We start from the raw sequence: 12,521 nt of genomic DNA on the forward strand, positions 1-12,521 counted from the left end.
CACCCCCACTCCTCTCATCTCTTTTCTGTCTCTATGGATTTGCCTGTTCTGGACAATTCATTTAAGTGAAATTATACAATATGTGCCCTTTTTGTGTCTGACTTCTTTAATGTTGTATAATACTTTCAGGGTTCATCTGTGTAGCAGGTATCAGTGCTTCATTTCTTGTTATGGCTGAATAATATTTCATTCAATGGCTAAACCACACTTTGCCCCTTCATCAGGTGATAAGACATTTGGACTGTTTCTACCTTTTGTTTATTGCAAATAGTGCTACTGTAAACATTCCTGTATGAGTTTCTATTTAAACCACATGTTGTCACTGTTGGGGGGTATATATCCAGGAGTGGGACTGCTGGGTTGTGTGGTAAATTCTGTGTTTAACTTACTGAGGAGCTGCCACGCTCAGTCCACGTTGCCTTTGTTGTCCATCGATGGCAGCAAACGGATGACACTGGCTGGGAGTCACTCAGCCTGCGGAAGGCTGGTTTGTCTTCCTGCCCTCATGGTTGCTATAAACTCAACACAGGAAGCCACTCAGACCCGCCTCTTTGTGCCCGAAGCGCCATGAAGACAGGCTGGGAATCGGCTGTATCAAGGAAAAGAACCGGAGCATTCATATTGAATTATGAACTATACTAAAAATGTATCAAGAACATGTACTGATTTAGTAACAGCTCTCCTAAACCACCTCTTTTGGAGGGTCTTAGGACCTGAGAAAGGACTGAAAACGCCTTCTATAAAGCAAACAGTGTGTGCTCCCCACCTCTAGCGCTTCACATCTCTCATGTGAAGGCTCACCAGACAGAGAGCCCGGTGTGGGCAGGCAGCTTGCTGACGCTGGGGCAAGACCCCTATCTTGGCTACATGCTCATTTTCTGTATTTTCAGTGCCTGACACATGCCCGGCGTGAAGTAAGTAGTCAGTGAGTGCTTGGAAAGCAGATGGCCATATTGATGGGTGGGTAAAATTATTCATCCATTTACCTTCACTCATAAAGTCGGCAGGGAGTCTGTTTATTACACACATTCAGTGGCTACACAAGACAGACTCACAGAGGTTTACATGGCTTGGAGAAGGTCACAGAGGTTGTACAAGAATCTGGACCCTCTGCTCCTTGGGCCCCTGCTCTTGAATTCAGACCTCAAAGGAACCAGGGGATATCTCTAATGGCCTGAAATGATGCTGAGCAGAAATCTGGGGGAGGCGTGAGGACCACCACTGAATGCTGGCTTTTATTCGGTTGGTTTGGTTTGATTCTTATGCAGTTGAGGGATGATGCTGGGAAGTTGTCATTAGATGTTTGCCACAGATTAGTACCCGCGGGCTGGAAGGGGGGGCGGCTGGAGAAATGCAGCTGAGACGAGATAAAGGCGACCAGTCAATGTGTGCACTGCACACTGGTGGTTCTGGGCGCCGCCTCCCCCACTCTCCTGCCAAGCCGGGCTCCTCCGCCCCACGTTCTGGGCCTGTGGTGTGGAATGCCGGAGGGCCGGCGTTGCTCATGGGAAAGGGAGGACACCAACCAGCTGTCCTAGGACAGCATGTGGGGCCACCAGGGAGGCGTCTGAGCAGCTGCAGGAGAGGAGAAAGGGAAGGGGACACAGAGCTCATCTGCATCCACCACGTCCACATCCTCTGCTTTCCTTCCTGCCACTCAGGAGAGAACTTCACTTTGCCCGTATGGTGGCCCCAGGTCAGGAAAGGCCAGCCTCACAGTCTAAATGCTAGTTACTTCCAGTCAAGATGGCGGAATAGATCAGCTCAGCTCACCTCCGCCACAACCCCATCAAATTACAGCTCAATTATACAGCAGCCATTATTGAAAACCACCTGAAGACTAGCTGACCAGAAGTCCTGTAAGTAAGGATAGAAAGCAGCAGCCACATCTAGATTGGTAGGAGGAGGAGAAAGGCAGAACAAGCAGATCCCACATCCATGTTGGCAACTAAGATTTGGGGTGGCTATCCCAGCTGTGGAGGCGCCCCCTGAGGAGCAGGGGTTCCAGCCCCACACAGGGCTCCCCAGACCGGGCACCAGTGCCTGGGAGAGGAGGCCCCATGACATCTGGCTGTGGGAAGCAGCAGGGCTGGCACCCAAGTGAGATAGAGGGCTGCTAGCGTTCCAGGCGTTCCTCTTGCAGAGCCCACATATAGACTCGCTCCCTCAAAAACTCAACGGCTCTGGGCTCCGGGGCAGGAGCAGCAACTCGAAAAGTGCCGGGGACAAACAGGGAAGAACCGAGTTGACTAGCTTCAGGGCGAGAGCTGGAGGTAGGGAAGGGGTCAAGGCAGCTGTCTCTGGGGTCAGAAGCACTGGCAGGTGCCATTGTTCCTTTGTTGAGTCTCCACCAACCCTGCTAGCAGGCGCGGGTGCCAAATCTGCGCTCTCCATTAACCTGGACAACACTGCCCGCCCTGCGCTGGCGATCCCACGAGACCCCATCCACCCAACTCACACGCGCACCTGAGCCACTTCCCATGGCTTTTCCACACAAGTGGCCTCCCTCAGCTAACTCTGCAGACTTTCCTAAAATCTCGCAAAGGCCCACAAACCCCATAGCAGTGGCTGGCCTCAGTGTACCCTGTGCCTCTTACTGAGTGGTCCCAAGCTCAGCACAAGTGGTGACGAGTCGCAGCTCGCACTGAAACTCCCATCAGGTGGCCCCGAGCCTGACATAAGTTGTGGCCAGTGTTGGCTTGGAACATAGCTTGAACTAAGCACCCACAAACCCAGCACAAATAACAGCCAACCACAGATCACTTTGTAGCTGCCATCAGGCAGCTCCAAGTCAGACAAAAATGGCAGCTGACCTTGGTCTGCATGGGAGCCCCTCCCAAGAGGCTCCAGAACCAACACACTCAGTGGCTGGCTTCAGACCACACCAGAGCACCACCCAGCCAGCTCCGCAAACAACACAGCCAGCTGGGACCAGAGCCTCGCGAAAGCAACGCCTGCTCTGTGGGCTCAGCCCCTGCACAACAACATACCCACTCCAATCAGAGCCAATACACACAGCCAGTCAGCCTGACATGCCAACAGCCCTCAAGGCTCAACTGCAACAGGAGGGTACATACAACACACAGAAGGGGCACACTTGGAGCACCTGGCTCATGTGAACAAGAAGACTGCACCACTAGGCCTAACAGGGCACCTACTACATAAGGTCCTTCTGCCAAGACTGGTAGACATAGCAGCTCTGCCTAATACTTGGAAATAAACACATGGAGTCAGCCAGAATGTTTAAGACAAAGCATATTAAAAGTAACAAAAGCAGTTAGTTACCTACGAGGAAGCTCCCATAAGACTGTCAGCTGCTTTTTTCAACAGAAACTTTGCAGGTCAGAAGGGAGTGGCAATAAATAGTCAAAGTGGTGAAAACCAAAGACCTACAACCAAGATTACTCTACCCAACAAGGCCATTAGACTGGAAGGAGAGATCAAGAGTTTCCCAGAAGATAAGAAACTAAATAATTTACCAGTATTATGAGAAGTGTTGAAGGAACTTCTTCAGGTGGAAAAGATCAAAATATGAATAAGAAAAGATAGGAAAGAAAAATTCTCACTTTGACAAAGACAAACATTTGCAAAAGCAGTGGGTCAACCAACTATAAAGTTAGTACAGAAATTAAAAGGCAAAAGAAAGAAAACCATGTGTAATTACAACAATAAGAAATACAAATATACACAAAAGCAATTAAAAATGACAAAAACAAACATGGAAGGAGTGAGCAAAAAGTGTTGTGACTTTGAAATGTGTTCAGATTTAAGTGACCATTAACTTAAAATACACTGCTTTAAACATAGTGTGATATATATGAAGCACATGGTAGCCACAAACCAAAAATCTACAAGAGATACACAAGAAATAAAGAGAAAGGAATCCAAACACAACAAAGTCATCAATATACAAGAGAGCAAGAAAATAAAAAAGAAACAGAGGACTACAAAAACAGTTAATAACATGGCAATAACTATATACCTATTAATAATTACTTTGAGTGTAAATGGATTAAATGTTCCAGTCAAACACAAGGGGGGGAGGGCTGAATGAATTTTTTTTTTAAAGACCCAAACATCCATGCATATGTTGCCTACAAGAGACCCACTTAAGATTGAAAGACACACAGAGACTGAAAGTAAAGGAATAGAAAAGATAGTTCCTGCAAATGGAAACAAAAATCCTAGGGGAGCAATACTTACATCATACAAATAGACTTTAAACAAGGGCTATAACAAGAAGCAAAGAAGGGACTTCCAGTCAGGATTGAGGTGTGTGTAAACATGCTTTGCCTCCTTGCACATCTACAGAAGAAATAACCACACCTCAAAACAAATAACACCCAGAACTGTCAGAAAATCGAGCTGTATGGAAGTCTAACCACCAAGGATTTAAAGAAGCCACATTCATCCAGCCAGGTAGGAGGGGCGGAGATGTGGAGATGGGCAGAGAGGTGGCAGAATGGGCGGTCCCACACTCACATGTAGTGGTGAAAATCGGGAGGGATACCTCAGGAATGAAGGATCCCAGCGCCAGGCCAGACCACACAGCCCAGGGTTCCAGCACCAGGAAGATAAAACCCCATAACTTCTGGCTGTAAAAACAAGGGAGGGGGTAAGGCGGCAGAAGAAACTGCCATATTTTCAGGAGACTCCACTTAAAGGGCCTACATGGACTTAGAGCTGACATAGAGCCACCCGCTCTGGGATTCAGCACCAGGGCCACAGCTTGAAAGGCACCAGTTGCATATGGGGAGTAAGTGAAGTGACTAGAAACAGGGTGAATTCCAGGCAAACCTCCAGAAGCCAGGCAGTGGCATTGTCCTCTCTCTGAGCCCTCACCCCACACAACTACAAAAAGATGAGGTGTGTTGTCCAACCATGGTGATTACCTAAGGCTCTGCCCCACACAATTTACAGGTACCTTTTCTACAATAGGCCATGCTACTAAGACAGGGAGTCAAAGCAGCTCTACCTAATAACCAGAAACAAACACAGTGAGGCTGCCAAGTTGAGGAGACAAATAAATACGGCCCAAATGAAAGAACAAAACAAAACCCCAGAAAAAGAACTAAATGAAATGAAGATAACCAACCTAACAGATGCAAAGTACAAAACACTGGTTATCAGGATGCTCAAAGAATTCATTGAGTACAGCAACAGCATTAAAAAGACCCAGGAAAAAAATGAAGGTTATGTTAAGTGAAATAGAGAAAAATCTACAAGGAGGGGAAGATGCTGAGATTCAAATCAATGATTTGGAATATAAGGAGGAAAAAAACATTCAACCAGAACACCAAGAAGAAAAAGAAGAATTCAAAAAAACAAAGAGAGTATAAGGAACTCTGGGACATCTCCAAACATACCAACATCTGAATCATAGGGGTACCAAAAGAAGAGAAAGAACAAGAAATTGAAAGCTTATGTGAAGAAATAATGAAAGAAAACTTCCCTAATTTGGTGAAGGAAATAGACATACAAGTCCATAAAGCACAGAGAATCCCAAACAAGTTGGACCCAGAGAAAACCACACCAAGGCACATCATAATTAAAATGTGAAAGCAGCAAGAGAAAAGAAGAGTTACCTACAAAGGAGTTCCCATAAGACTGTCAGCTGATTTCTCAGAAGAAACTCTGCAGGCAAGAATGGACTGGCAAGAAGTATTCAAAGTGATGAAAAGCAAGGACTTACAACCTAGATTACTCTATGCAGCAAAGCTAACATTTAGAATGGGAGGGCAGATGAAGTGCTTCCCAGACAAGGTAAAGCTAAAGGAGTTCATCATCACCAAGCCATTATTATATGAAATGTTAAAGGGACTTAGTTAAGAAAAAGAAGATCAAAACTGTGAACATTAAAATGGCAACAAACAACTGTCAACAAGTGAATCCAAAAAACAAAAACAAACTAAGCAAACAACCAGAATGGGAACAGAATCGTAGGTATGGAGATCATTAGGAGGGTTATCAGCTAGGAGGGGGAAGGGTGAGAATGGGGAAAAGGTACAGGAATTAAGAGGCATAATTGGTAGGTACAAAATAGACAGGGGTATGATAAGAATAGTATAGGAAGTGGAGTAGCCAGAGAACTTAAACAGACAACCCATGGACATGAACTAAGGGGGAGGGGATTTCTGGAGGGAATGGGGGTACTGGAGGAGAGCAAAGGGGGGATAATGGAGACAACTGTAATAGTATAATAAAATATATTTTTTTAAAGGAAGGGCATTTCATAATGATAAAGTGATATAACAAGAGGATATAACTCTCATAAACATCTACATAGGAGCACCTAAATATATAATGAAAATATTGATGGACATAAAGGGATAGATTAACAGTAATACAGTAACATTATAGTAGGGGACTTTCACACCCCATTGATATAAACAAATAAATCATCAAGACAAAATCAATAAGGATCCTGCGCTGGTGTGGTTCAGTTGTTGGAGAATCGTCCTGCAGACAAAAGGGTCACAAGTTCAATTCCCAGTCAGGGCACATACCCAGGTTGTGGGTCAGATCCCCAGTCTGGATGCATACAAGATGGCAACCAATTGATCTTTCTCTCACACATCCAGGTCTCTCTCTTTCTCTCTATCTGCCCCCCACCAACCCCTTCTTCTCTAAAAGCAATGAAAAGGCTTTGGGCAAGGATAAATAAATAAATAAAAATAGAAAATCAACAAGGAACAGGGGCCTTAAATGACACATTAGACCCAGTGGACTTAATTGATATTTTTAGGACATTTCACCCAAAAGCAGAATATACATTCTTTTCAAGGGCACATGGAACATTTTCCAGGATAGACCACATGTTAGGCCACAAAACAAGTCTCAATAAATTTAAGAAGATTGAAATCTTCTTTAGTCTCAAGTGGTATAAAACTAGAAATCAATTACAAGAAGAAAACTGAAAAACACACAAACATGTGGAAGTTAAATAAACATGCTACCAAACAATGAACAGGGTTAACAACAAAATCAAAGGAGAGATTGGAAGATACCTTGAGATTAATGAAAAGGGAAACACAAGGACCCAAAAATCTATGGAACAGAGCCAAAGCAATCCTAAAAGGAAAATTTATAGCAATACAGGCCAACCTCAAGAAACAAGAATCAAAATTATCTGACCTTATACCTAAAGGAACTAGAAAAAGAAAAACAAAGTCCAAAGGGAATAGAAGGAAAGAAATAATAAAGATCAGACTGGAAATAAACAAAATAGAGTCTAAGAAAGAATTGAAAATAAGCCCCTGGCTGGCGTGGCTCAGTGGATGGAGAACTGGCCTGCAAACCAAAGGGTCACTGGTTCAATTCCCAGTCAGGGCACATGCCTGGGTTGCGGGCCAGATCCCCAGTTGGGGGTGTGCAAGAGGCAACCACACATTGATGTTTCTCTCCCTCTTTCTCCCTTCCTTCCCCTCTCTCTAAAAATGAATAAATAAAATCTTTAAAATATATAAAAGAATAGAAAATATCAGTGAAACCAAGAGCCGGTTCTTAAAAAGATAAACAAAATTATCTTTAGCCCAGCTTAGTAAGAAAAAAGAAAGAGGGCCCAAATAAATAAAATCAGAAGGAGAATAGTCTAGTCACAAACATATATAAATGACCCATGGATATGGACAACAGAGTAGGGATTGACTCTGGGAGCAGGGGTGGGTGGGACAGGGGACAGCAACAGGGAAAAATTGGGACAACTGTGAAAGAAAAATAAAAAAAGGCAAATAAATAAATAAAAGCAGTAATGAAAGAGAAGTGACATTGGACACCACAGAAATACAAAGGATTATAAGAAAATACTATGAATAGTTATATGCCAACGAATTGGACAACCTGAAATAAATGACAAATTCCTAGAAACATATAATCTTCCAAGGCTGAATAAAGAAGAAACAAAATCTGAACAGACTGATTACTACTAATGAAATCAAATCAGTAATAAAAAAGCTCCCAACAAACAAGTTTTGACCTGGATGGCTTCACAGGTGAATTTTACCAACCACTCAAAGAACTAACACCTGTCCTCAAATTATTTAAAAATATTCAAGAGAAGGGAAGGCTCCCAAGCTCATTTTATGAGGCCAGCATTAACCTGATACCAAAACCAGGCAAAACATAACAAAGGAAGAAAATTATAAGCCAATATCGCTGATGATCATGGATGCAAATATCCTCAACAAAATATTAGGAAACTGAATTCAGCAATACACTGAAAATATCATACACCGTGATCAAGTGGAATTTATTCCTGGGATGCAAGGCTGGTTCAATATTCACAAATCAATTAATGTAATACACCACATAAACAAAATGAAGGATACAAATTCTATGATCGTATGAGTAGGTGCAGAAAAAGCATTTGATAAAATTCAACATCTGGTTATGATAATTACAGCAAATTGGGGATAAAGGAATCATAACACCTCAACATAATAAAGGCCACATATGACAAACCCACAACTAACATCATACTCAGTGGTGAAAAGCTGTAAGTTTTCTCTTTAATTTCAGGAACAAGATAAGGATGTACACCATCCACTTTTTTATTCAACATATTATAATAGCCATAGAAATCAGACAAGAAAAAGAAATAAAAGGCATTCAAATTGGAAAAGAAGAGGTAAAACTGTCATTTGCAGATGACATACTACTGTGCTATTATGATTTCACTCATATGGGATCTGAAAAGCAAAATAAATAAACTCATAGATACAGAGGAAAAACTGATGGTTGCCAGATGGGGAGGGGGTTGGGGGGCTGGGTGAAAAAGGTGAAGAGATGAGGAAGTACAGATTGCCAATTATAAAAACAGTCATGGGAACATAAGGTACAGCAGAGGGGATATAGTCAATAATATTTATACCTACGTGTGGTATCAGATGGGTACTAGACTTTTGAGGGACCACTTAATAAGTTACATAAATGTCTAATCACTGTGTTGTACACCTGAAACTAATATAAAATACTGTATGTCAACTGTCATAGAAATTTTTAAATAGTTTTAATAAATAAGTGATAGTTACTTGTGTCTGTTGGCTTGGACGTCCCAGAGCACAGTTCTGCTTCCGCTCTGCTCCCTGCAGAGGGACACGGTCCCTCCTCCCGGAGCCAGTGGTCAGCGCTGGGACATGGAGTGACGGCAGAGAGCCGCCCAGTCCAGCCCAGTACAGGGAGAGCAGTCTGGGGCAGTGGCTCCTCCGTGCTTTTTTAATACTGCAGACCCGGCCTGCGGGCCCCTCCGAGGTGAAGCTGTGCCATTGTAACCCGGGGTGCTGTTCTATACCAGCCATTTGCTCCTCCTCGTTTCCTGACCAGCCCCAATCCTGCACCAAGACTGGAGAGCACAGAGCCAGACGCAGGAGGAAGGGGCGCACCAGGGGCCACTCTGCTGACCCTGAACTCGGGGCTGTGAAGGGGTCTCCAGTCATAGGGACTGGATTGAAAGTAGCATGTTCTGCTTGCATGAACATGGGGGCGAGCTAGTGATCCACATTTTCTCTTAGATTTTTCAAGTGGGCCTGGAATGTGGTACTTTTAGAACCCTTTCCCGAAGACTTGGAGTCCCAGGTGGGGTGCGCGCTAGGGTACCAGGCTCTGCAGCCTGGGGAGGGACAACACAGGAAGTGGGAGGCAGAGCCTCTCCCTGGCAGGGCCCTAACGGAAGGACACACAGCCACCAGGACTCAAGGGCAAGGGAAGGCCTCTGCCAGGGTCAGAAGGCTTCCACAGGGTGTGAGTCCCGCATAGAGGCCATGCTGGGCTGACAGAGGAGGCCGGGAGGCCGCCCAAGCTGGGGAACCAGCAGGGGAAGAAACAGGCTCTGGTGGGCGGACGCCTGTCCTGGAGGCACGTCCCGCTGGGGCAGGGCAGCAGTGCTGAGCATCGCTTGTTCCTGGCCAGGACGAGGGCCACCGGGCCCCGCACCAGGACCAGGCAGCCACGGGCCACACACCTACCCCCACAGCCGGCCCAGCTCCCGCAGGAACGGAGAAGTGCCTCAGCCTCTGCCTCTGATGGGCTCGGCTATTTTTATGTCCAAGTCTGGTTAAAAATAGCTAAGCCAAGGTTTTAGCTGCAGCTGACAAGACATTAAGTATTAGATACCTAATGCCTACAAGTAATAACCACGAGTCTCCTCCTGTGCCCCCTTTCTGCCTCTACATGTTTAATGAGAAAGCAGGGAGGAAGCAGGCACGGGAAGCCCTCACAGCTGTGGGGCCTGCCGTGGGCGTGCGCACTGGGCCCCCCCCCCCGTGCTCTAGCTCGAGGCCCGCAGCACCGGCCGCCTGAGTGCTCGCTGTTGGCCAGGACGGGTTGCCTGAGAGTCAGGGCAGGAGGAGGGGGTGTCAGTGACTGCGCCTCCCAGGCCCCTGGTGGCTGGACAGCACCTGTTGCTCACCTGGGCCCAGGGAAGCCAGTCCAGGCTGCACAAGAGGCAAGCACCCGCCGGCCTCAGCCCACCTGCCCCTGCGGGGCGGACACGGCATTTGCTGTTTGATACAAGAGCGACATGAGTCCAGGGAGCCCTGTAAGTTGGCGGGCCGGCCTGTCCACGCCCCAGACGCGCCCCCAGAGAAACAACGCTTTCAGGCACGCGGAGCAGAGCCAGCCGTCCTGCCAGCAGGTCCCCAGCCACCAAGCCTTTCTCCTCCCCTCCCAGCACCAGGAAAGCTGCGGTCACAAGCGTGGGTGCTGGGCGGGGCTGTGTCAGCATGTGTGAGCGACAGAGGTGCCAGCCTAGTGCGACAGCTTTCTCGGGTCTTAAAATAAGCTCCTTCTGCCGTGTATTCAGGGTAGTGTGAGAAGCTGGAGAACAGGAGCCTGCTTCTACTCAGCAGGTGCACAAAGCCTCACCAGCCCCCCACCTCAGGCCTCCTGGGTGTGCACCCCACTCAGAGCCCCAGCTGAGCCCCTTCAGGCAGCAGCAGGCACAGGGTCCAGGTCGTCACGGGAGGCCAACCTCCCATCTGGGCCTGGGGTCCAGCAGAGCGGCCCTGGTGCTCAGGGGCAAAGCCGAGTCTGAGAAGCACCTGGGGAGACTGAAGCTGGACCCTGTGACAGGCAGGGGCGAGCCAGGACTCCGAGGAGACCTTTCTGTGCTCAGGGAGAGTGCAGGGAAGTCTCCATCCACTCTGCACACAGAGGCTCCCAGGGCTCCCTGTTGCGCCAAAGACAACTGGAGAATAACTGTTCATCAGAATCCCGGGCCCCTCATGACAACCCCCCGCCCTGCTGCTATCTAAAGCGCAAGTGACTCAGGTCTCAGGCCAGAGACTTGGTGGCTGTGGTTCCCCTCCATCTCCCCCGCCGTGGGTCCAGCTCGGCACGCTGGGTTCTCTGGAGCCAGGCAGCGCCCCAAGGCCAGAACTTCATCCCCTCTGCTCTCTGAGGCTGCTGCCCAGCACCAGCCTTTCTATCCCTGCCCCTTCCTGGGGCTTCTCAAGCCCATGTCCCCTGTGGCACCCACACCAGCTGGGGCTCCTGTGAGGCCCACAGGAGCTTGGCCAGTGGCGTGCCCTGGGGTGGCCGGGAAAGTCCCCCCACTCTGGCTGCCTGCTAACTGCCGGTCTGGTCTTTTTCTTCTTGGTTCTTCCAGTGAGAAGCGCCACCTTCAAGTCAACGTCACCAACCCTGTGCAGTGCAGCCTACATGGGAAGAAGTGCACCGTCTCCGTGGAGACGCGGCTCAACCAGCCACAGCCTGACTTCACCAAGAACCGCTCGGGCTTCATCCTCAGCGTGCCTGGGAACTGAGCCTCCCCCGGGGGGCCCGCCACACAGCCTCCTGGGCCCTGATCTGATTGCTGATCCCGCTACTGCCCGCTAGAAATCAGCTCGCAAGCCTCCTCTCCGGCCCCTCCCCTGGGGTCTTCTTCCTGGCTTTCTGCCTTTGGTCCCCATCTTCCTCTATCCCAACCGTCCACCATCCCCAATCAACAAACCAAAGACCCAATGACCTGTCCCAGAGCCTTGGGATGACATCCAAACCACATTTCACCTCAGAGGCAACTTGATGGTGCCCTCAGTTGGTGAAGGCCTCTCTGGACTGGCCAGGTCACATCAGTGTGCCTTGACCCAGTGACCTGCTGCTGACCCTGCAGGAGGTAGGGTGGGGGAGCCCAGAACACCGTTTCCCCAACCAAAGACATGCTCCTCTGGGAGGCTGGTGGAGATGAGCTGGAAGTGTAGCCCTGCTCATTCCTCATCCCCATCCTTCCACTCCTCGTCCCCAAGGTGATCGCAGCCCCCGTGACCTGGCTCAGGGAGCTTCTCAGCTCCTCAGTGGACCTCATTTCCCCAGCAGCCAGCCAAAGCCACCAGGTGAGCAGATTCACCTGCAGGACCGGCCTCTCAGCCCAGGAGCAATAGCCGGCAGAGCCACCATGCCCAGAGTCTACCCCCTGCCCCCCCCCCCCCCCGGCCGCCCTCCTGGGAGAGGGCAGTGGGGATGCCCCCAGGGTCATCTTAGCCCTGCCCTCTGGGCCTGTGGCCATCTTATTTTTGCAGTTTGCAAGG

General features: G+C 48.3%; 1 protein-coding gene across 1 annotated transcript in view; it reads left to right on the forward strand.

Annotated features, from left to right (window-relative positions):
• MYO1D (myosin ID) overlaps nucleotides 1-11,847 on the forward strand; it is a 301,572-nt gene extending 289,725 nt beyond the window's left edge. Inside the window, exon 22 of the mRNA XM_090257605.1 lies at nucleotides 11,603-11,847. Within this exon, the coding sequence (XP_090113731.1) occupies nucleotides 11,603-11,759 (157 nt within the window). The 3' untranslated portion in view covers nucleotides 11,760-11,847. The remainder of the gene's footprint in view (nucleotides 1-11,602) is intronic.
• Nucleotides 11,848-12,521: the final 674 nt, after the last annotated feature.

Source organism: Furipterus horrens, unplaced genomic scaffold (assembly GCF_987537825.1).
Source record: "Furipterus horrens unplaced genomic scaffold, mFurHor1.1.pri manual_scaffold_11, whole genome shotgun sequence".
NCBI classification, from domain to species: domain Eukaryota; kingdom Metazoa; phylum Chordata; class Mammalia; order Chiroptera; family Furipteridae; genus Furipterus; species Furipterus horrens.